This window comes from Aphelocoma coerulescens, unplaced genomic scaffold (genome assembly GCF_041296385.1).
Source record: "Aphelocoma coerulescens isolate FSJ_1873_10779 unplaced genomic scaffold, UR_Acoe_1.0 HiC_scaffold_138, whole genome shotgun sequence".
NCBI lineage: Eukaryota > Metazoa > Chordata > Aves > Passeriformes > Corvidae > Aphelocoma > Aphelocoma coerulescens.
The window spans coordinates 205,089-228,794 of record NW_027183491.1 but is presented as its reverse complement, the minus strand read 5'-3'; the positions used below and the strand labels follow the sequence as shown (position 1 = coordinate 228,794).

The window sequence follows — 23,706 nt, the reverse complement described above, 5'->3', positions numbered from 1 at the left end:
GTCGCCGCGGGTGAGGTTGGGCTCAGCGGGTCGGAGTTGGGGTCACTCTGGGTGGTCACTCTGGGTGGTCACTCTGGGTGGCCACAGGGTCAAGGCTGGGGTCACCTGCATCTCTCTGGTCACCCCTCAGGTCCCCCCGGAAGTGACCGACCCCCCCCAGCCTCCGGCCACGCCCCCCCTGCCCGGCCCGGGGGGTCAAGAGGTCAAACCAAGCCCCGCCCCCTTCCCCAAGCTCCTCCTCCTGCGCCCGCCCGGCCCCGCCCCCTCCGAGACCTCCAAGCTGCAGGAATTGGTGGAAAAATTGGAATTCCCGGAACTTCCGCCCTCCTGCCCCTCCCCCTCCTGCCAGGGGAGCTTCCGGAACATTCCCGGGGCGGTTTTGGGCGGGAATCCCGCGACTTCGGGTGGGAATCCCTCGGTTCTGGGCGGGAATCCCGCGATTTCGGGCGGGAATCCCTCGGTTCTGGGCGGGAACGCTCCGAATTTGGGCGGGAATCCCTCGGTTTTGGGCGGGAATCCCGCGATTTCGGGCGGGAATCCCTCGGTTCTGGGCGGGAACTCTCCGAATTTGGGCGGGAATCCCTCGGTTCTGGGCGGGAACGCTCCGAATTTGGGCGGGAATCCCTCGGTTTTGGGCGGGAATCCCGCGATTTCGGGCGGGAATCCCTCGGTTTTGGGCGGGAACTCTCCGAATTCGGGCGGGAATTGCCCAATCCTGGGCGGGAACCCCCCGATTTTGGGCAGGAATTCTCCGGCTTCGGGGCGTCCCCACCTGTGCCAGGTGTGCGGGCGCGGCCGGGCCCACGCCGGGGGGCACCGGGACCCCCAAAATCCGGGCGGGGCCCCAAATTTGGGGGGGCTGGGGGAGGTGCAGGAGGAAGAGGAGGATGAGGAAGAAGAAATGGAGGGGACAGACCCCCCCGAAATGCCGGGAGACCCCGAGGACCCGGATGGAGGAGGGGAGGTGAGCAGAGGGGGAGGGATCCCAAAATTCCTGAGGGACCCCAAAATTAGGGGGAAGCCAAAAACGAGGCGTTTTTTGGGGCCCCCCCAAGGCATTGACACCCCCCCCTTTTTTTCGCCCCTTTAGGTGCCCCCAAACCGGACCTCGACCCCCGCTGGCGAGAAGGGGGACCCCGAAACTTCGGGGGAGTAGATTAGGAATTGGGGGGGGGACCCCAAAATTCCCATCGGGACCCCCAAAATTTCCCTGCGACCCCCCAAATCTCCTCCCCCCCCTCCCCATGTAGAGGCCGATTAAAGCCCTTTGCTGACCCCCCCCCTCCCATGCCCCTGCTGTCTCCCGTGTGTGATTTGGGGGCGGGGGAAAGGAGAGGGATTTGGGGGAGCCGCCGGAAAAAAGCGAGACCCCAAAAATCAGAGGAATCCCCCCAAAAACGGGGTCAGAAAATGGCGCCGCCCTCAACAAAGATGGCGGCGCCCTCAGAGGGGCGGGGCCGGCGCGCAAAATGGCGGCGGTTGCCGTGGAAACGGAACGCGGGAAGTGCCCGGTGTGAAAATGGCGGCGGTTGCCATGGCAACTGCGTGGGGGGGGTCTTGCCCATACGCAAAATGGCGGCCGTTGCCACGGCGCCCTCAGAGGGGCGGGGCCGGCGCCGAAAATGGCGCGCGTTGCCGTGGTAACGGGACGCGGGAAATGCCCTGTTTAAAGATGGCGGCGGGGGGCCGCTGTGCCCTCACTGAGGCGCGGCCTGCGCTCGCAATGCCGCCGGTTTCTCTGGCAATAAAACGCCGGGAAAGGCCCGGTTTCGAAGTGCCGCCTACTCGGTTGCCGTGGAAACGGCACGCCGGGAATTTCCCGGTTTTAAAAAGCCTCCGGTTGTCATGGGAATTGTCGGGGAGGTTGCTGCCCGCACTCAAAATGGCGGCGGCCGCCGTGGAAACCAAGGAGCTGCCCACACTCAAGATGGCGGCGGCGGCTTCACGGCGCCCCCGGGAACTTCCGCTTCCGGCGGCGTGAGGCGGCGCGGGCCCGGCGCGGGAGCGGGAGGGTCGCGGCCGGTCCCTGTCGCGACAGGGTCGCGATCGGAGCCGGCGGGGCCATGTCGGACACGTGGAGCTCGATCCAGGCGCACAAGAAGCAGCTGGACTCGCTCCGCGAGCGGCTGCAGCGTCGCAGGAAGCAGGACCCGCTCGGAGGGACCGGTGAGAGCGCGGGGGGGGGCGGGCGGGGTTAATGAGGGGTCAAGGGTTAATTAGGGGGGTTAATGAGGGGGCGGGGGTGGCAGGAGTTGATAAGGGTTGGGGATTTATTGGGGTCTGCGGCTAATTGGGGGGGTTAATGAGGGGAGGGGGGGTGAGGGGTTGATTAAAGGTTGGGGGCTAACTGGGGGGGGTTGAGGTTAATTAGAGGCTAAGGATTAATTAGGGACTAAGGGTTAATGAGGGGTCAGGGGTTAATGAGGGGTCACTGATTAGAGACTAGGAATTAACGAAGAGATGGGGTTTAATGAGAGTTTGGAGACTAACTAGGGGCTTGCATGTAATTAGAAGCGGTGCGTTAATTAAGAGGGGGGGGTTAATTACGAGTTGGGGGGGCTAATTAATAATTCGGGGTTAATTAAGCTGCATTCCCCCCTCACAGACCCCCGCCATGACCTCTCCCTGGCCACGCCCCCCCGCACCTGCAGCCCCGCCCCCGCGGGCCCCGCCCCGCCAGGCCCCGCCTCCGGGGGCGCGTCCTCGCTCGGCCCCGCCCCCACGGGCGCCCCCTCCCCACCCGGGGGTCCCGAGGGGGTCCCGGGGGAGCCGTCGGAGCCGGACCCGGCGCTGGAGCGGCGGCTGCTGCTGCACCTGTCCGACCTGGCCCTGCCGCTGCCCACCGACGCCGGCGCCATCCGCGCCGCCATCGCCGGGGTAGGGGACGGCCGGGGACGCACCTGGGGCCGGGGGATGTGCTCACCTGGGGCTGGGGGACACACCTGGGGTTGGGGGATGAGCTCACCTGGGGCTGGGGGACACACCTGGGGCCGGGGGATGAGCTCACCTGGGGCTGGGGGCACACCTGGGGCAAGGGGATGTGCTCACCTGGGGCCGGGGACACACCTGGGGCTGGGGGATGAGCTCACCTGGGGCTGGGGGCACACCTGGGGCCGGGGGATGAGCTCACCTGGGGCTGGGGGCACACCTGGGGCCGGGGGATGAGCTCACCTGGGGTTGGGGGCACACCTGGGGCTGGGACACACCTGGGGCCGGGGGATGAGCTCACCTGGGGCTGGGGGCACACCTGGGGCTGGGGACACACCTGGGGCTGGGGGATGAGCTCACCTGGGGTTGGGGGCACACCTGGGGCAGGGGATGCGCTCACCTGGGGCTGGGGGCACACCTGGGGCCCGGGGCACGCTCACCTGGGGCAGGGGGACACACCTGGGGCTGGGGGCACACCTGGGGCTGGGGACATACCTGGGGCCGGAGGGACATGCTCACCTGGGGCTGGGGATGCACCTGGGGCTGGGGATGTGCTCACCTGGGGCTGGGGGACACACCTGGGGTTGGGGATGCGCTCACCTGGGGTTGGGGATGTGCTCACCTGGGGCTGGGGATGCACCTGGGGGCTGGGGACACACCTGGGGCTGGGGGATGAGCTCACCTGGGGCTGGGGACACACCTGGGGTTGGGGGATGAGCTCACCTGGGGCTGGGGATGCACCTGGGGCCGGGGGATGAGCTCACCTGGGGCCGGGGACACACCTGGGGTTGGGGGATGAGCTCACCTGGGGCTGAGGGCACACCTGGGGCTGGGACACACCTGGGGCTGGGGGATGAGCTCACCTGGGGCCGGGGACACACCTGGGGTTGGGGGATGAGCTCACCTGGGGCTGGGACACACCTGGGGCAAGGGGATGTGCTCACCTGGGGCTGGGGATGCACCTGGGGCAGGGGATGTGCTCACCTGGGGCTGGGGGCACACCTGGGGCTGGGACACACCTGGGGCCGGGGGATGAGCTCACCTGGGGCGGGGGGCACACCTGGGGCTGGGGATGTGCTCACCTGGGGCAGGGGACGCACCTGGGGCAGGGGACGCACCTGGGGCTGGGGGATGAGCTCACCTGGGGGCCGGGGACACGCTGACCTGGGGCCGGGGGCACGCTCACCTGGGGCAAGGGACACACCTGGGGTTGGGGATGTGCTCACCTGGGGCTGGGGATGCACCTGGGGCCGGGGGATGTGCTCACCTGGGGCTGGGGGCACACCTGGGGGCTGGGGGATGAGCTCACCTGGGGCTGGGGGCACACCTGGGGCTGGGGGCACACCTGGGGCTGGGGGCACACCTGGGGCTGGGGACATACCTGGGGCTGGGGACATACCTGGGGCCGGAGGGACGTGCTCACCTGGGGCTGGGGATGCACCTGGGGCTGGGGATGTGCTGACCTGGGGTTGAGGATGTGCTCACCTGGGGCTGGGGACACACCTGGGGTTGGGGATGTGCTCACCTGGGGCTGGGGATGTGCTCACCTGGGGCTGGGGACGCGCCCAGGCCACACCTGTGCACACCTGGGAGTGGGGACATGGGTGGCCCCCGCTCCAAATCCCCCCCAGGCCCCGCTCCCAGTTCCTCCCGGTCCTTCCAGGTGTGCCCAGGTGCCCACCCCGCTGTCCCCACCCTCCCGGATCTCAAAATCCACCCCAATGCCCCGAAATTCCCTCAGAAATCCCCCAAAACAATCCCAAAAGCGCTCAAATTCAGGCGCAGGGGAGAGGAAATGGGGTCGGGGGGGGGGGGTCCCCGAAATCTTGGAAAGGCGATCCCGGATTTTCCCGTAATTCCCTCCCGAACCGCACAAAACCCCGAAAGCCCAGGAGGAGCCCCCCAAAACGAGCGCCGACGCCCCGCAGGGCGACGCGCAGGTGACGCTGCGGGCCGTGGAGAGCCTCCTGCACAAGTTCGCGGCGCAGGAGCTGATCGAGGTGCGCCGGGGGCTGCTGCACGACGGCCCCACGCTGGTCACCTTCGCCGACCACTCCAAGCTCTCGGCCATGACCGGCGTGGTGGCGGCCGAGAAGAGGCAGGCGGAGCAGGACGGCGGCGCGGGGGGAGGGGCGGGGGGCGGCGGGGGCGGGGGAGGGGCGGGGGGGGGCGGCGGGGGAGGGGAAGGAGGCCAAGAAGTCGCGGCGGGCGGCGGCGTCGGACGTGGACCTGGAGATCGAGAGCCTGCTGAGCCAGCAGTCCACCAAGGAGCAGCAGAGCAAGAAGGTGGGCGGGGCTGGAGCGGGGGTGGGCGGGGCTAAGGTGGGTGGGGCCGAAGTTTGGGTGGGGCCTAAAGGTGGTGGGTGGGGCCTAAAAGCAGTGGGTGGGGTCTACATTGGGGGTGGGTGGGGCCTAAAAGAAGTGGGTGGGGTCTAAAGTGGGGGTGGGCGGAGCTTCATGGTGGTGGGTGGGGTTACAAGGTGGTGGGTGGAGCCTAAAGATGCAGGCGGGGCATTGAGATGGAATCTAAAGGCGGTGGGTGGAGCCTAAAGCTAAGAGCGGTCTAAAGATGGTGGGTGTGGCCTTGGGGTGGTAGGTGGAGTCTAAAGGTGGTGGGTGGAGTCTAAAGGTGGTGGGTGGAGTCTCAAGGTGGTGGGTGGAGCCTAAAGGTGGTGGGTGGAGTCTAAGGATGCTAAGAAGGGTCTAAAGATGGTGGGTGTGGCCTTGGGGTGGTGGGTGGAGCCTAAAGATGCAGGCGGGGCATTGAGATGGAGTCTAAAGGCGGTGGGTGGAGCCTGAAGGTGGTGGGTAGAGTCTCAAGGTGATGGGTGGAGCCTAAAGGTGGTGGGTGGAGTCTAAAGGTGGTGGGTGGAGTCTAGAAGTGGTGGGTGGAGCCTAAAGGTGGTGGGTGGAGTCTAAAGGTGGTGGGTGGAGTCTCAAGGTGATGGGTGGAGTCTAAAGGTGGTGGGTGGAGTCTAAAAGTGGTGGGTGGAGCCTAAAGGTGATGGGTGGAGTCTAAAGGTGGTGGGTGGAGTCTAAAAGTGGTGGGTGGAGTCTAGAAGTGGTGGGTGGAGCCTAAAGGTGGTGGGTGGAGTCTAAAGGTGGTGGGTGGAGTCTAAAGATGCTAAGAGGGGTCTAAAGATGGTGGGAGGGGTCTAAAGATGATGGGTGGAGTCTCATGATGGTGGGTGGAGCCTCAGGGAGGTGGGCGGAGCCTCAAGGGGATTGGTGGAGCTTCAAGGGGATTGGTGGAGCTTTAGGGAGGTGGCCGGAGCCTCAAGGGGATTGGTGGAGCCTTAAGGAGATGGGCGGAGCCTCACGATGGTGGGCGGAGCCTCAAGGGGATTGGTGGAATCTCACAGTGGTGGGTGGAGCCTCAAGGAGATTGGTGGAGCTTCAAGGGGATTGGTGGAGCTTTAGGCAGGTGGGCGGAGCCTCAAGGGGATTGGTGGAACCTCACAATGGTGGGCGGAGCCTCGGGGAGGTGGGCGGAGCCTCACGGCGGCTCCAAGCTGTCCGTCGTCGTCGCCGCCGCTCCCTCAGGTGAGCCAGGAGATCCTGGAGCTGCTGAACACCACGACGGCCAAGGAGCAATCCATCGTGGAGAAGTTCCGCTCGCGGGGCCGCGCGCAGGTGCAGGAGTTCTGCGACCACGGCACCAAGGAGGAGTGCGTGAAGGCCTCCGGCGCCGACCGGCCCTGCCGCAAGCTCCACTTCCGGTCAGTCGGCGCCGTTCCGGTCGGGATTTCGTGGGATTTAGCCGGGATTTTGGTGGGGGGGGGGGGGGGGGTTTATCCGGGATTTCGGGGGGTTTCGTTGCGCGGTTTTGTCGGGGTTACGCGTTCTGCTCTTCCATCCGCGATTTTTAGTCAGGGCCTTATCCAGGATTTTATAGATTTTATTTGTAATTTAGCGATTTTAATTTACCATGTCACGATGCCGTGATTTTCATCCACGGTTTTGTGGTTTTTACCCGTGGATTTACGGTCTCTACCCAGGATTTCACGGATTTTTTTTGTCTCAATTTTGTGATTTTTTTTTATTCCCGGCTTTTGAGATTTCACCCCGAATCTTTGAGAAACATGGAATTCCTCCAAAATCCCGCCCCGAATCTTCAAAAAAACATGGAATTCCTCCTAATTTCTCCCCAAATCTTCGAGAAAGATGGAATCCCCCCCCGAATCCCTGCCCCGAATCTTCGAGAAACATGGAATTTCTCCCGAACTTCAGCCCGAATTTTTGAGAAACGCGGAATTCCCCCCAAATCCCCGCCCCGAATCCTCGAAAAACATGGAATTTCTCCCGAATTTCACCCCCCAATCTTCGAGAAAGATGGAATTCCCCCCAAATCCCTGCCCTGAATGTTCGAGAAAACATGGAATTTCTCCCGAATTTCACCCCAAATCTTTGAGAAAGATGGAATCCCCCCCAAATCCCCGCCCTGAATCCTCAAAAAACAGGGAATTTCTCCCGAATTTCACCCCCAAATCTTTGAGAAACGTGGAATTCCCCCTAAATTCCCACCCCAAATCTTCGAAAAACATGGAATTTCTCCCCAAATCTTCGAGAAACATAGAACTCCCCCCAAATCCCCCCCCCGAACCTTCAAAAAACATGGAATTCCTCCTAATTTCTCCCCAAATCTTCGAGAAAGATGGAATTCCCCCCAAATCCCCGCCCCGAATCCTCGAAAACCATGGAATTTCTCCCGAATTTCACCCCCCAATCTTCGAGAAACGTGGAATTCCCCCCAAATCTTCGAGAAACACGGAATTTCTCCCCAAATCTTTGAGAAACGTGGAATTCCCCCCAAATCCCCGCCCCGAATCCTCGAAAAACACGGAATTTCTCCCCAAATCTTTGAGAAATGTGGAATCCCCCCCAAATCCCCGCCCCGAATCTTCGAAAAACACGGAATTTCTCCCCAAATCTTTGAGAAACGTGGAATCCCCCCCCCAAATCCCCGCCCTGGACCTTCAAAAAACCCGGAATTTCTCCCGAATTCCCCCTTTTTCTGCCCCGCTTCCCCCCCCCGCCAGGCGCATCATCAACAAGCACACGGACGAGTCGCTGGGCGACTGCTCCTTCCTCAACACCTGCTTCCACATGGACACCTGCAAGTACGTCCACTACGAGATCGACGCCTGCGCCGTCACTCCCCCGCGCAGCCCCACCCGGGCGCGGCCGCGCGACCGCTCCCCGCCCCCGGACCTGCCCCGGGGGCCGCCGCCGGACGCCGGCGCCGACCGCCTCTTCCCGCCCCAGGTAACGTCCCTTTACCGGAGGAATTCCGGAGGGGGAAAAAAACCGCGGGAGTTTGTTGGTGGCGTTCCCTTGTTTTCCCTCGCGTTCGGGATCCGTTCGTTTCTCGCCGTTTTTTGGGGGCGGTTCCTTTATTTCCCTACTTTCCCCTGAGGGGATTTCCTGCTTTACGCCGTTTTTTTTTTTTTTTTTTCCTGACGGCTCTGCTTTTTTGAAGCAGTTTATTTATTTACTGTTTTATGTGCCAATTCTGGCATTTCTCAGTGTTTTCTGAGGCAATTCCCCCGTTTCCCACCTTTTTTGAGGTGGTTGTGCCGCTTTGTCAGGCACTTCTCCCACTTCCCACCATTTCTAGAGGCGATTCCCTCGTTCCCCCCCACTTCCTGAGGTGATCCCCTCGTTTCTCACCGTTTTTGAGGTATTTCCCACCAGTTTTGAGGCGATGCTGCTGATTTCTGAGGTTACTTCAGCACTTTTTGACGCAATTCTCTCGTTTCCCACCGTTTCCTGAGGCGATTCCGTTTCCCGCCGTTTTCTGAGGCGTTTCCCGCCATTTTCTGAGGCGATTCCGTTTCCCGCCATTTCCTGAGGCGTTTCCCGCCATTTTCTGAGGCGATTCCGTTTCCCGCCATTTCCTGAGGCGTTTCCCGCTATTTCCTGAGGCGATTCTGTTTCCCGCCGTTTTCTGAGGCGGTTCTGCCATTTCCTGAGGCGATTCTGTTTCCCGCCGTTTTCTGAGGCGTTTCCCGCCATTTCCTGAGGCGATTCCATTTCCCGCCATTTTCTGAGGCGTTTCCCACCATTTCCTGAGGCGGTTCCGCTATTTCCTTAGGCGATTCCGTTTCCCACTGTTTCCTGAGGCGATTCCGTTTCCCACTGTTTCCTGAGGCGGTTCCGCCATTTCCTGAGGCGATTCCGTTTCCCGCTGTTTCCTGAGGCGTTTCCCGCTGTTTCCTGAGGCGATTCCGTTTCCCGCCATTTCCTGAGGCGTTTCCCGCCATTTCCTGAGGCGATTCTGTTTCCCGCCATTTCCTGAGGCGGTTCCGCCATTTTCTGAGGCGATTTTACCATTTTTGACCGGATTCCCCCCCGTTTCTCCCCGTTTTTTCCCCCGTTTCCCAGTGGATCTGCTGCGACATCCGCTACCTGGACGTGTCCATCCTGGGCAAGTTCGCCGTGGTCATGGCGGACCCGCCCTGGGACATCCACATGGAGCTGCCCTACGGGACCCTGACGGACGACGAAATGCGGCGCCTCAACATCCCCGTGCTGCAGGACGAGGGCTTCCTCTTCCTCTGGGTCACCGGCAGGTGAGGGGGGACCCCAGATCCATCGGGACTCACCCCCAAATCCTTGGGGATTCACCCCAAACCCGTCGGGATTCACCCCAAACCCATCGTGACCCCAAAACCCACCGTGGTCCTCCCCAAATCCATTAGGATTCACCCCAAATCAATCGGGAGCTCCCTCAAATCCATCGGGGCCCGCCCCAAATCCCAATTTCCCCCTCAAAATCCCAGTTTTGCCCCCTAATTCCCCCATTTTGCCCCCATTCCAGGGCCATGGAGCTGGGCCGCGAATGCCTCAACCTCTGGGGGTGAGTTTTGGGGGAACTCCCGACCCCTTAAAACCCCCACAAAACCCCCTCAAATCCCCCCGAGACCCCCCCAAATCCCCGCCCCATCCAGGTACGAGCGCGTGGACGAGATAATTTGGGTGAAAACCAACCAATTACAGCGAATTATCCGGACGGGGCGCACGGGGCACTGGCTGAACCACGGCAAGGAGCACTGCCTGGTACGGGGCCACCCCAAACCTGGGGCGTCCCCAAAAACCCTCCCGGGACCCCGGGGACGGGGAACAGGGGGAGTTTGGGGGGTGGGGAGGAGGATAAATGGGATTTTTGGGATGGCGGGAGAGGAAAAAAAGGGGATTTTGGGGTGGTGGTAGGGTCCTGAAGGGGATTTTGGGGGTCTTGTGGTGTATTTGGGGCCTGAGGGCTCCAATAGAGGGGGATTTTGGGGTGCTGGGGTGGGTTTAGGGCATTTTGGGGGTCTTGGGGCGGGTTTTGGGAATTTTGGGGGGGTTGTTGTGTGGGTTTTGAGGGTCCTGGAATGGGTTTTGGGTGTCTTGGGGGCAGGTTTAGGGGATTTTGGGGGGTCTTTGGGGTGGATTTTGAGGTTCCAGGACCTTCCCCCCCCTCCCCAAATGTGCCCCTCTCACAGGTGGGGGTGAAGGGGAACCCCCAAGGCTTCAACCGGGGCCTGGATTGTGACGTCATCGTGGCCGAGGTGAGAGACCCCCAAATCCCGGGGATTTCAACCCAAAATCCCCCCAGAGAAAAATCAACCCCAAAATCCAGGGGAGTTCAATCCAAAATCTGGGGATTCGATCCCAAAACCCAGGGGGGTTAAACCCTAAATCTGCAGGGCCCCCTGTGGGCCTGAAGAACAATAAAATGAAGGGATTGTGGGGAAAAAAATGGGGAAAAATGAGGGAATGGTGAGAAAACAGAGAAAAAAGAAGGAATTTTGTTCAGGAAATTGAATAAGTGAAAGGGTTTTCTACAAAAATCGGGGTGAAATGTGAGCATGGCCTCAGAAAATAGGGAAAGTGAGGGAATCACCTCAAAAAAGGGCAGGAAATGAGAGAATCAGTGAAGAAAATGGGGAAAAATGAGGGAATCACCTCAGAAAAGGGCGGGAAAAGAGGAAGTTACCTCAGAAAATGGGGAAAAATGAGGGAATCACCTCAGAAAAAGGCAGAAAAAGAGGAAGTTACCTCAGAAAATGGGGAAAAATGAGGGAATCACCTCAGAAAAGGGCAGTAAATGAGAAAATCAGTGCAGAAAATGAGAAAAAATTAGGGAATTACCTCAGAAAAGGGCAAAAAATGAGAAAATTGCCTCAGAAAATAAGAAAAAATGAGGGAATTACCTCATAAAAGAGCGGGAAATGAGAAAATCAGCGCAGAAAATGGGGAAAAATGAGGGAATCACCTCAGAAAAGGGCAGAAAAAGAGGAAGTTACCTCATAAAATGGGGAAAAATGAGGGAATCACCTCAGAAAAGGGCGGGAAAAGAGGAAGTTACCTCAGAAAATGGGGAAAAATGAGGGAATCACCTCAGAAAATAGGAAAAAACGGAAAAAATACCTCAAAAAATGGCAAGAAATGAGAAAGCCGTTTCAGAAAACGGTGGGAAATGGAAGAATCGCCTCACAAACCACAGGAAAACGGGCAAATCTCTTCCCAAAACGGTGAAAAGCGACGGAACCGCCTCAGGGAAAGGCGAAAAACGCCGGATTTCCCCCCAAAATCGCCGCTTTCGCCCCCAGGTTCGCTCCACCAGCCACAAACCCGACGAGATCTACGGGATGATCGAGCGGCTCTCGCCGGGCACGCGGAAAATCGAACTCTTCGGCCGCCCCCACAACGTCCAGCCCAACTGGTACCAAAATCCCGCTTTTTTTGGGGCTCCTTTTCCAGGCGGGTTCGGGGTTTTTGGAGGTTTGATGCGGATTTTTGGGGTTTTTCAGGATCACTCTGGGGAACCAGCTGGACGGGATTCACCTCCTGGACCCCGACGTGGTGGCGCAGTTCAAGCAGCACTACCCCGACGGCATCATCTCCAAGCCCAAAAATATGTAATTTTGGGGGGGTTTTGGTTTTTTTTTTTTTTTTTTTTTTAGGAGTTTTTTGGGGTTTGGAGTGGGGTGGAAATAAAGAATTCAGTGTTGGCGCTGGAGGAAAAACCTGGAGCGTTTTGTGGGGGCAAAAAGGTGGGAAATGGGTTTCAAGGTTGAAAAAAAGGAGGAAAAAACAGCGCAGATTTATGGTTTATCTGATTTTTGGGGTTTAAGAAGATATTTGAGGTTCTGAAGGGTATAAAGTTAGATTTTGGGGGTTAAAAAGCAATTTTCGGTGCTCAAATGGGATTTTTTGCAGGGATTTTTGGGGTAAAGAAATTATTTTTACCATTTCAAGGAGGTTTTTGGGGTAAAAAGATGGATTTTTGGGGATCAAAGGGGATTTTGAGGGGTTCAAAGGAGATTTGGAGGGATATTTTGGGGGAACTTTAAGGTGTAGAGGTAATTTTTGAGGTTCAAGGGGTATTTTGGGAGTTAAATGGGAAGTTTTGGGGTATGAAGGTGATTCCCTGAATTCAAATGGGGTTCTTTGGGTTCAAAGTGGATTTTTGGGGCTTAAAAGGGATTTTTATTGAGGTATAAAGACCAATTTTTTGGGATTCCAACGCAACTTCTGAGATTCAGCTGGGGTGTTTTGGGTTCCAAAAGAGCATTTTTTTTGAGACGGAAATAAGATTTTTGGAAACACCCATCATTCACACGCCGTTTTTGGGGCAAAACTCCTCAAAAAAAAAAAAAAAACCAAAACCACACCAAACCAAACTCCTCCACCGCCCCTTTAATACCAACCGTCCCCAATTCCGGCGGGGGGGACCCCCAAAACTCATCCCAAACTCCCCCAATTTTTGGGGGCGCCTCACTTGACGAAGACCACGCTGTTGCCGGCGTTGCGGGCGGCGAGCCAGGCCAGGAAAACGTCCCTAAAGCCGCGAGAAAACGGGGGATTTCGGTAAAAAAAAAAAAAAAAAAAAAAAAAGGACTCCCGACTTCCCGCTGGGAATCCCGAAATCGGGCGGAATCGCCCCAAAAATCTCACCGGCAGTGGCGGACCAGGCACTCGCTGCTGCAGAACTCCTCGTCCCAGTCGCCGCTGGCCACCGGGGGGTTCTCGCAGCCGGCGCGGACGCAGCGGCTCCGGGGCGACTCGGCCGCCACCGGGGACTCGGCCACCAGCTCCACCTGCGGGGGGGACTCCACCTTGGGGAGAAAAACGGCGCTTTTGGGGTTTTTGGGGGAACGGGGAGTTCGAGGAACCTCTGTGGTTTTGGAAGTCGGGGCGGGAATTTGGGTAAAATGTCTGGGAATTTGAGGTATTTTGAAGTTACAGTTAGTAGAAAGAAGCTGAGATTTTTGGGTTTTGGACTTAAAACGATTAAAAACCGGAATTTTTATGTGTTTTGAACACAAAACCTATAAAAAATAAACGGAGTTTCCGGTATTCGGGATTTAAACCCACCCCGTGCCCCTCTCCAAATCTCCCCAAATCCTCTCAGGACCCCCCAAACCCACCTGGGTCCCTCCCAGAACCTCCCCCAATTCCCCTTTTATCCCCTCCCAGACCCTCCAAACCCCCTCAGCTCCCCCCCAAATTCTCCTCGGTCGCCCCCAGACCCCCTCCCATCCCCCCCAAACCCCTTTTTGTCACCTCCAGGACCCCCCAGACCCCCTCTTATCCCCCCCAAACCCCCTTTTTGTCACCTCCAGGACCCCCCAGACCCCCTCCTATCACCCCCAAACCCCTTTTTGTCACCTCCAGGACCCCCCAGACCCCCTCCTATCCCCCCCAAACCCCTTTTTGTCACCTCCAGGACCCCCCAGATCCCCTCCCATCCCCCCCAAACCCCTTTTTGTCACCTCCAGCACCCCCCAGACCCCCTCCTATCCCCCCAAACCCCTTTTTATCACCTCCAGGACCCCCCAGACCCCCTCTAATCCCCCCCAACCCCCTTTTTGTCACCTCCAGGACCCCCCAGACCCCCTCCTATCCCCCCCAAACCCCTTTTTATCACCTCCAGGACCCCCCAGACCCCTCCTATCCCCCCCAAACCCCTTTTTGTCACCTCCAGGACCCCCCAGACCCCTCCTATCCCCCCCAAACCCCTTTTTGTCACCTCCAGGACCCCCCAGACCCCCTCCTATCCCCCCCAGACCCCCTCCTATCCCCCCCAAACCCCTTTTTGTCACCTCCAGGACCCCCCAGACCCCCTCCTATCCCCCCCAAACCCCTTTTTATCACCTCCAGGACCCCCCAGACCCCCCCTATCCCCCCCAAACCCCTTTTTGTCACCTCCAGGACCCCCCAGACCCCCCCTATCCCCCCCAAACCCCTTTTTGTCACCTCCAGGACCCCCCAGACCCCCCCTATCCCCCCCCAAACCCCTTTTTATCACCTCCAGGACCCCCCAGACCCCCTCCTATCCCCCCCAAACCCCTTTTTGTCACCTCCAGCACCCCCCAAATCCCTCCCAGCCCCTCCCCCCACCCCTCACCTCGGGCACCACGTCCCCCCCGATCATCTCCACGTCCTCCTGGCTCTGGGGGGTCCCCGGGACGCCCCCCGGGACCCCCCCGCTGGCAGCGGGGGAGGGATTTGGGGTGGGGGTCTGGTTTTGGGGCTGCGGCAGGGGCTGCGGGGGGGCGGGGGGCAGGATGTGCAGGGGGGGCAGGATCTTGATGTGCAGCGGGGGCGGGTTGCGGATTTTGGGGGGGGCCTGCATGGCCTGGAGCGGGGGAGGGGGCGGGGGCGGGTGCAGCACCGCGATTTGGGGCGGGGGGTTCGGCGGGGCCGCGCCCCCGGGGTTCTGGGGGGGCATCTGCTGCAGGGGCGGGGGCTGCAGGCGGGGCAGGGCGGCGGCCGCGGCGGCCAGCACCGACCGGGGACCCGCGGCCGGAGCGCCCGGCCTGGGGGAGGCCACCACGGCCGCCGGGATGACCGTGACCACGCCGCCGCCGCCGCCGCCGCCGGCCCCCGCCGGCCCCCCGGCGGTGCCCCCCAAATTCGGGGGCAGCATCTGCTTGGGGATGAGGATTTTGGTGATGGCCGGAGGGGGCGGGGCCGGGGCGGGCTGGGGGGGGGTGGGCGCCGAGGGGGGCGAGGGCGTGGGGGGGGGAGGGGAGGTGGAGGGAGGGGCGGCGGCGGGGGGAGGGGTGGGGGAGGGGTCGGGCTCCGGGGTGTCCGTGGAGGTCTGGAAAAATTGGGGAAAAAAAAAAAAGAGAGGAAAAACAACAACAAAAAAAGGTAATTTAGGGCGATTTCCCCCGGTTTTGGGTCCGCCGTTTTTGTGGAGTCAACACCCCCTTGGTTTTAAGGATACCAAATCTTGAGATTTTTGGGGTCACCCAATTAAAAAAAAATCCCTTAATCTGAGAATCACCCAATTTTAGAATTGCAAGGTTTTGGGGTCCCATCCGTTTTTGGGGTCCCACCCATTTTTGGGGTCCCACCCGTTTTTGGGGTCCCACCCGTTTTTGGGGTCCCACCCATTTTTGGGGTCCCACCCGTTTTTGGGGTCCCACCCGTTTTTGGGGTCCCACCCGTTTTTGGGGTCACCCCCCCCCCCGATTTTAGGGCCCCTCCCCCATTCCTGCCCCCATCCCCCCCCAGGATTTTGGGGTACCAGGGTCGCCTTGTAGGCCGTGAGCGCTTTCAGATATTCCTTCTTGGCCGCCTCCGTCTTGCGCTTGTAGACCTGGAGAAACGGGGCAAAGGACGGGAATTTTTGGGGCTGTCCCGAACCCCTCAAAATTTGGGATGCCCCAAGTCCGTGCCTTCCGTTTCCAGGCAGTTTTGGGGTCATCCAGCCCCATTCGGGGGTCTCCAAGCTCTTTGTTGATGCTCCTCAACGTTGATGTTCCTCAAACTCCACCAAACCCTCCAGTTTTGGGGGGAAACCCCAAAATCTCACGGTCTCGCCCCATTTCGAGACCGTTTTCCTCCACATCTTCAATTCTGGGTGGGTTTTGGGCTCTTCCACCCAATTTTGGGGTCTCCAAACCCTTCGTTCCTTGACGTTCAACGTTGGCGCTCCTCAGCGTCGACGTTCCTCCACCTCCACCACCAAACCCCCCAATTTTGGGGTCTTTCCCCCAGTTCTAAGATCCTTTTTGTCCGTATTTTTAATTTTCCATGGATTTTGGGCTCTTCCAGCTCAGTTTGGGTTCTCCACCCTCCTTGACCTCCACCCTTGACATTCCTCCACCTCAACCGCCCCGATTTTGGTATCCTCAGCCCCAAATTTCCGGGTTCCCTCCCCAGTTCTTAAATCCCCTGCCTAATTTTGAGTTCCCTCCCCAATTTTTGCCTTTTCCCACCCAAACTTTCAGCATCGCTCCCAATTTTTGACCTTCCCCACCCAAATTTTCACGTTCCCTCCCAAATTCGCCTTCTCCCACCCCAATTTTGGCTTCCCTCCCTAATTTTTGGCTTCCCTCTTCACTTTCACCTTCTCCCACCCCAATTTTCGACTTCTCCCACCCAAATCTTCGTTTTTTCTCCTCAACTTTCCCCTTCCCTCCCCATCTTTTGCCTTCTCCCACCCAAATTTTCGTTTTTTCTCCTCAATTTTCCCCTTCCCTCCCTATCTTTCGCCTTCTCCCACCCAAATCTTCCTTCTCCCACCCAAATTTTCTGCTTCCCTCCCAAATTCGTCTTCTCCCGCCCCAATTTCCGCCTTCTCCCACCCCAATTTTGGCTTCCCCCCCCCCAATTCTTGGCTTCCCTCTTCCCTTTCACCTTCTCCCACCCCAATTTTGGCTTCCCACCCCAATTTTTGACTTCTCCCACCCAAATTTTCGGTTTTTCTCCTCAATTTTCCTCTTCCCTCCCTATCTTTCGCCTTCTCCCACCCAAATCTTCGTTCTTCCACCCAAATTTTCCGCTTCCCTCCCAAATTCGCCTTCTCCCACCCCAATTTTTGACTTCTCCCACCCAAATCTTCATTTTTTTCCTCAATTTTCCCCTTCCCTCCCCATCTTTCGCATTCTCCCACCCAAATTTTCCGCTTCCCTCCCAAATTCGTCTTCTCCCGCCCCAATTTCCGCCTTCTCCCACCCCAATTTTGGCTTCCTCCCCCCAATTCTTGGCTTCCCTCTTCGTTTTCACCTTCTCCCACCCCAATTTTCGACTGCTCCCACCCAAATCTTCCTTCTCCCACCCAAATTTTCACGTTCCCTCCCAAATTCGCCTTCTCCCACCCCAATTTTGGCTTCCCTCCCCAATTTTGGCTTCTCTTCCCAATTCTTGGTTTCCTTCTTCATTTTCACCTTCTCTCACCCCAATTTTCGACTTCTCCCACCCAAATTTTCGTTTTTTCTCCTCAACTTTCCCCTTCCCTCCCCACCTTTCTCCTTCTCCCACCCAAATCTTTGTTCTCCCCCCCCAAATTTCCCGCTTCCCTCCCAAATTCGTCTTCTCCCGCCCCAATTTCCGACTTCTCCCCCCCAAATCTTCCTCCTCCCCCCCCCCAAATTTCCCGCTTCCCTCCCCGACCTTTCAGCTCCCCCCTCCACCTCCGGCCCCTCCCACCCCGCCCGTTGTCTCCTGCCCCAAACCTGCCGCTTTTGGCCCCGTTCTCGTCCCCCCCACCTGCTTCTGCTCCTCGCCCAGCGAGTCCCACATGGAGGCCACGATCTTGGAGACCTCTCCGAAGGTGGCGTTGGGGTTCTGGCCCTTGATGGCGGCCTGGGTGTCGCGGAAGAAGAGCGCGTAGGCCGACACCGGCTTCTGCGGCTCGTTGGGGTCCTTCTTCTTCTTGGCCTTCTTGGGCGGCTTCGGCCGGCGCGGCGCCTCGGCCGCCGGGGCGGCCACCACGGGGGGCACCGGGGCCACCGGGGCCGGCGGGGACGGAGCGGCCGCGGGCGGCTGGAGAGGGGGGAGGAGTGCGAAAAAAATTGGGGAGTTTTCAGGTTTTCGGGGGGAGTTTTGGAAGGGAAATTTAGGGTTTGGGGAAGTTTTAACGCAGGAGTTTAAGATTTAGAAAAGCCTCGGAAATACATTTCAAAATTTAAACAGGTTTGTGGAGTAAATTTTAAGATTAAGAATTACTTCAGCGCAAAACGTGAAGATTTTGAAAAAACCCACAAAAATTAAAACCTCAGGGCAAAATTTTAAGGTCTGGGAGGATTTTGAGAGAGAACTTTAGAATTTGAGAAGGATCTAAGAAAATGTTTCAAAGTTAGGAAAAACTTCACAGCAAAGTTACAACATTTGGGAACGTTTTGGGAGAAAAAAAATTGTAAACCAAGAAAACTCCAAACTGAAAAAGCCTGAAATTTTAAAAAAAAAAAAAAAGGGAATTTCAGGAAAAACAAGAAAAAGTTGAGGAAATACCAAGCAGGAAAGGTGTAACTGACGGAAGAATGTTGTATCAACGTAAAACCAAGGAAAAACAAATAGAGAAATGAAGAAAAATAAGAGAATCAAACAGATTTTAACCAAAACAAAAATTAAAAACACCAAGAAAAATTATTTAAATTCTGGGGACACTCCCGGGTTTTTCGGGGGGGATTCTCTCAGCTCACCCTGCGGAAGTCGTCGAGCTCCTCGTCCTGCAGAGAGCCGGCGGGGGAGGGGGCCGGGGACAGCCCCCGCTCGGGGCTGGGCGGGGCCGGGGCGGGGCCGGGGGCGGGGCCGGGGGGCGTGGCCGCGGCCCCGCCCAGCCCCAGCCCCAGCTGCGAGCTCAGCTCGGACTGGTCGATGGTGGTCAGCGCCCCGGCCGGGCCCAGCAGCGCCCCCGGGCTCAGCGCCCCCAGGGGGACCTCGATGGTCACCGGGGCCGCGGGGCCGAACTGCGACCCCATGGGCGGCTCCAGCTCCTGCGGGGACAGCCCCAAAACCCAGGGGTTGCACCCCAAAATCCCAGCGACTGCACCCCAGAATCCCAGGGACTGCACCCCAAAAACCGTCATTTATTATCCCATAAAAATCCCAGTGATTAGCCCCAGAATCGCAGCGATTGCACCCCAAAATCGCAGGGACTGCACCCCAAAATCCCAGGCATTGCACCCCAAAATCCCAGGGACTGCACCCCAAAATCGCAGCGATTGCACCCCAAAATCCCAGGGACTGGCCCCAAAAATCCCAGTTATTGGCCCCAAAAATCCCAGGGGCTGCACCCGAAAATCCCAGGGATTGCACCCCAGAATCCCAGGGACTGCACCCCAAAACCCATCATTTATTATCCCATAAAAATCCCAGTGATTAGCCCCAAAATCACAGCGATTGCACCCCAAAATCGCAGGGACTGCACCCCAAAATCCCAAGGACTGCACCCCAAAATCCCAGGGACTGCACCCCAGAATCCCAGGGATTGCACCCCAGAATCCCAGGGACTGCACCCCAAAACCCGTCATTTATTATCCCATAAAAATCCCAGTGATTAGCCCCAAAATCGCAGCGATTGCACCCCGGAATCCCAGGGACTGCACCCCAAAATCCCAAGGACTGCATCCCAAAATCCCAGGGACTGCACCCCAAAATCCCAAGGACTGCACCCCAAAATCCCAGGGACTGCACCCCAAAACCCATCATTTATTATCCCATAAAAATCCCAGTGATTAGCCCCAAAATCGCAGCGATTGCACCCCGGAATCCCAGGGACTGCACCCCAAAATCCCAAGGACTGCATCCCAAAATCCCAGGGACTGCACCCCAGAATCCCAGGGATTGCACCCCAAAACTGACATTTATTATCCCAGATTGGCCTCAAAAATCCCAGTGATTTGGCCCAAAATCCCAGGGGCTGCACCCCAAAATCCCAGGGACTGCACCCCAAAACCATCATTTATTATCCCACAAAAACCCCAGTGATTGGCCCCAAAAACCCCAGTGACTGGCCCCAGAATCCCAGTGAGTGGCCTCCAAAATCCCAGTGACTGGCCCCAAAAATCCCAGGGACTGCACCCCAAAACCGTCATTTATTATTCCAGAAAAATCCCAGTGACTGGCCCCAAAACCCTAGTGACTGCACCCCAAAAATCCCAGTGATTGGCCCCAAAACCCCCATTTATTTTCCTCCAAAACCCCATTTACCGCCCCTACAAAAACCCGCAGTTACTCTCCCCAAAAAACCCCATTTATTGCCCTCAAAATCCCATTTACTGCCCCCAAAACCCCCTTTGTTAGCCCCAAAAAAAACCCATTTACCGCTCCCGGCACAAATTCCCTTTATTCCCCCCATTTTGGGGCCATTCCCGCCCATTTCAGGGCCGTTCCCTCCCATTTCGGGGCCGTTCCCCACCATTTTGGGGCCGTTCCCCCCCATTTTGGGGCCGTTCCCCACCATTTTAAGGCCATTCCCTGCCATTTTGGGGCTGTTCCCCATTTTGGGGCCATTCCCCCCCATTTTAGGGCCATTCCCCCCCATTTTGGGGCCATTCCCTGCCATTCTCGGACCGTTCCCCGCGATTTTAAGGCCATTCTCCCCCATTTCGGAGCCATTCCCGCCCATTTTAAGGCCATTCCCTGCCATTTTGGGACCATTCCCCCCCATTTTGGGGCCACTCCCCATTTCGGGGCTGTTCCCCCCCATTTTAGGGCCGTTCCCCCTCATTTTAGGGCCATTCCCCCCCATTTTGGGGCCATTCCCCCCCATTTCGGGGCCATTCCCGCCCATTTTAGGGCCATTCCCCCCCATTTTAAGGCCATTCTCCCCCATTTTGGGACCGTTCCCTCCCATTTTGGGGCCACTCTCCATTTTGGGGCCGTTCTCCCCCATTTTAGGGCCATTCCCCCCCATTTTGAGGCCGTTCCCCCCCATTCTTGGGCCGGTCCCCACCATTTTAGGGCCGTCCCCCCCATTCTGGAGCCATTCTCCCCCATTTTAGGGCCGCTCTCCCCCATTTTAGGGCCGTCCCCCCCATTCTGGGGCCATTCCCCCCCATTCTGGGGCCATTCCCCCCCATTTCGGGGCCATTCCCCCCCATTTTAAGACCATTCCCCCCCATTTCAGGGCCGTTTCCCCCCCATTTTGGGGCCGTTCCCTGTGATTTCGGGGCCGTCCCCCCCATTTTGGGGCCGTTCCCCGTGATTTCGGGGCCGTTCCCCTCACCATGTTGAGCAGCCCCCCTCCTTGCTCCATGATGCCCGGGGGGAGCCCCACGGGCAGCTCCAGGCCGGCCACGCCGTAGGGGGGAGGGGCGAAGGGGGGCTCCGGGGGCCCCCCGGGGTCCGGCAGGTCCTCGAAGTGTCCGACCACGGCCAGCGAGGGGTCGGAGTCCAGCGGGATGGGCGGGATCTCGAACTCCTCGTCGCCCAGGCTGGGCGTGTGGAACGTCTGGGGAGGGGGGAGAAAACATCCAAAATCAGCCTCTTTCGCCCCAAAAACGGGGGGGGGGGACACACCTGGAATTTCACCGTTTGACCCCCAAAACCGGCTCTTTTGACCCCAAAAAATAGGAATTCCATCACTTGACCCCCAAAATCAGCTCATTTGACCCCCAAAAGAGACGGAGCACCTGGAATTTCACCATTTGACCCCCCAAAACCAGCTCTTTTGACCCCAAAAATAGGGGAAACACCCGGAATTCCATCACTTGACCCCCCAAAACCGGCTCTTTTGACCCCAAAAATAGGGGGAACACCTGGAATTTCGCCATTTGACCCCCCAAAACCGGCTCTTTTGACCCCAAAAATAGGAGGAACACCTGGAATTTCGCCATTTGCCCCCCAAAAACCGGCTTTTTTGACCCCAAAATTAGGAATTCCATCACTTGACCCTCAAAACCGGCTCTTTTGACCCCAAAAATAGGAATTCCATCAGTTGACCCCCAAAAACCGGCTCTTTTCACCCCAAAAAGAGGAATTCCATCACTTGACCCCCAAAAAACGTCTCTTTTGACCCCAAAAATAGGGAAAAGACCTCAAACTGGGTTGTTTCATCCCAAAAATTTGCTCTTTTGGACACCAAATATCGGACTCTTTGACCCCAAAAATGGGGGAAAAAGCCCAAATGGGCGCATTTCAACCCCAAAACAGAAGGGAAGCATCCAAAGCTGGCTTCTTTCACCCCAAAAAAAGGGGGAAACACCCAAATTCAGCTTTTCTCGCCCCAAAATCGGCTACTCAGAACCGTTTTTGTGTGTTCTGGGCTATCCTACTGCCGCTTCTATTTATTTTCAAGCGTTCCAGCACCGTTTTTATCTAAAACCGCGCATTTCAGCGCCGTTTTTTCCCACTTTGGGACAGTTTTGCGCTACTTTTATCTGCTCTAGAACAACCCGCACTCGCTGTTGCCTCTTCCGTGGATTTCCAGCAGAGCTTTTTTGCTATTTTATGCAATTTCACCTCGTTTTTCCCTCGTTTTGAAGAATTTTTCCCTCAGTTTTCCTCCACCCCGCAGCACTTCACCTCTTTTTTTTCCTCTTTATTTTCTCCGCCACCTCCCCTCCTATTTTCCTCAGCTTTTACCGACTCCGGCCGCAACACCCCCCCTAATTCCACCCAACTTCCCCCAAATTTTCGGACCTCCCCCGTAATCTTTCGAGCTCCCCAGGCGGGATTTTCCCGTTTTCTCCCCGTTTTTTGCCCCGCCCGGGGCTCTCACCTCGGCCCCGCTCAGGAAGGGGTGCGAGGCGCCGGTGATGGCCAGGTAGTTGTCGCTGCCTCCCGGGAACTGCGGGGATTTTGGAAATCAGACCCAAATCCCTCCACCCCACACCCTCCTTCTTTCCCCTTTTCCATCGATTTTTTTTCACTTTTCCCCCTCTTTTTTCTCCTCTTCTCCCCTTTCTCTTCCTTTCACTGTTCCTCACTTTTCTCACCTTCCCCCACCTTTTCATTTTTCTCCTTTTTTCCTTCTTTCTCCACTTCTCTTTTTCCGCCCAGTCCCCTTTTCTCCCTCTTTTCTTCCTTTTCCCACCTTTATCCCCACTTCCCCCCCTTTTTCCCTCACACCAAAGCTCCCCCAACCCCTTTTTTTTCTCAATTCCCCCCATTTTCGCCCCCTTTTCCCCTCACACCAAAACCCCCAGACCCCTTTTTTTCCCTTTTCCCCCTCACACTCGCCCCTCTCCCCCCAAAGTCCCACAAACTCCTTTCCCCGCCCTCCTTTCCCCCTTTCCCCCATTTTTTCCCCTCACACTCCCCCCTCACCCCAAAGCCCCCCAGAGACCCCTTTTTCCCCCCTCTTCCCCCCCCTTTTCCCCTCACATTTGCCCCTCCTCCCCCGAAGCTTCCCCAGACTCCATTTTTTCCGCCTCAAACTCGCCCCCCTCACCGCAACCCACACCCAGACCCGTTTTTTCCCGCTTTTCCCTCATTTTTCCCCTCTTTTTCCCTCACGCTCGCCCCCCCCCTCACCTCCATCGCGCCGCCGCTGCCCCCCCCACCGGGCGCCGCGCGCCGAACCGGAAGCCCCGCCCCTCCCTCATGCCGCCACTTCCGCTGCTGCGACCATAGAGACGAAAGCTTCGGGGGTGGTTTAGGGAGAACGGAGTCACCGCGACCCCCTAGCGGGGGGGCAGGAGGGACATTTTGGGGTGCCTGGAGGAATTTTGATGCGTTTTGAGTCGAGAACGTGGGCGTGAGCAGCGCCAAGAGGCGTTGGAGGACCGAGCTAGAGCGCCACCGGAAGTGGAAGGGAGGAGCCCATAGAGAGGATATGGGGAGGCACCATAGAGAGGGGGCGGAGCGCCGCCGGAAGGGGCGGGGCGCCAGCGGCGGCCGCGCGGCGCGGGCGGTGCGTCATCGGCGGCGACGGGCGGGGGGGGCGGGGCGGGGGGGCGAGGGGGGAAGGGGGGGGCCATGAGGGGGGGAGGGGGGGGAGGGGTTCGGGGGAGATTTGGGGGCGATCGGGGGGGATTTGGGGCGGTTTGGGGGAGGGACGCGGGGCGGGGGGGGCCGGGAGGGTGCGCGGGGGTGTCGGAGGGGTGG

General features: G+C 58.2%; 2 protein-coding genes across 2 annotated transcripts; one reads left to right on the top strand and one right to left on the bottom strand.

The window, feature by feature from the left end:
• The first annotated feature begins 1,979 nt into the window (after window positions 1–1,979).
• Window positions 1,980–12,501, top strand: METTL3 (methyltransferase 3, N6-adenosine-methyltransferase complex catalytic subunit). The gene is given in 12 exon segments (XM_068998563.1): window positions 1,980–2,166; window positions 2,606–2,877; window positions 4,857–5,066; window positions 5,068–5,214; window positions 6,472–6,647; window positions 7,968–8,193; window positions 9,313–9,500; window positions 9,749–9,787; window positions 9,879–9,987; window positions 10,416–10,481; window positions 11,526–11,638; window positions 11,727–12,501. Coding segments are annotated over 12 exon segments (1,761 nt in total). The 5' UTR covers window positions 1,980–2,063; the 3' UTR covers window positions 11,839–12,501.
• A 94-nt stretch (window positions 12,502–12,595) lies between these two features.
• Window positions 12,596–23,180, bottom strand: LOC138100697 (TOX high mobility group box family member 4-A-like). Its single transcript, XM_068998572.1, has 9 exons — window positions 23,134–23,180; window positions 22,379–22,447; window positions 20,885–21,109; window positions 18,357–18,650; window positions 17,422–17,697; window positions 15,455–15,526; window positions 14,327–15,022; window positions 12,874–13,034; window positions 12,596–12,757 (listed from the first exon to the last, which is right to left on the bottom strand). Exons 1-9 carry the CDS (start codon window positions 23,137–23,139, stop codon window positions 12,694–12,696), a joined length of 1,863 nt encoding a protein of 620 aa, XP_068854673.1. The 5' UTR covers window positions 23,140–23,180; the 3' UTR covers window positions 12,596–12,693.
• Between the last annotated feature and the right edge of the window lie 526 nt (window positions 23,181–23,706).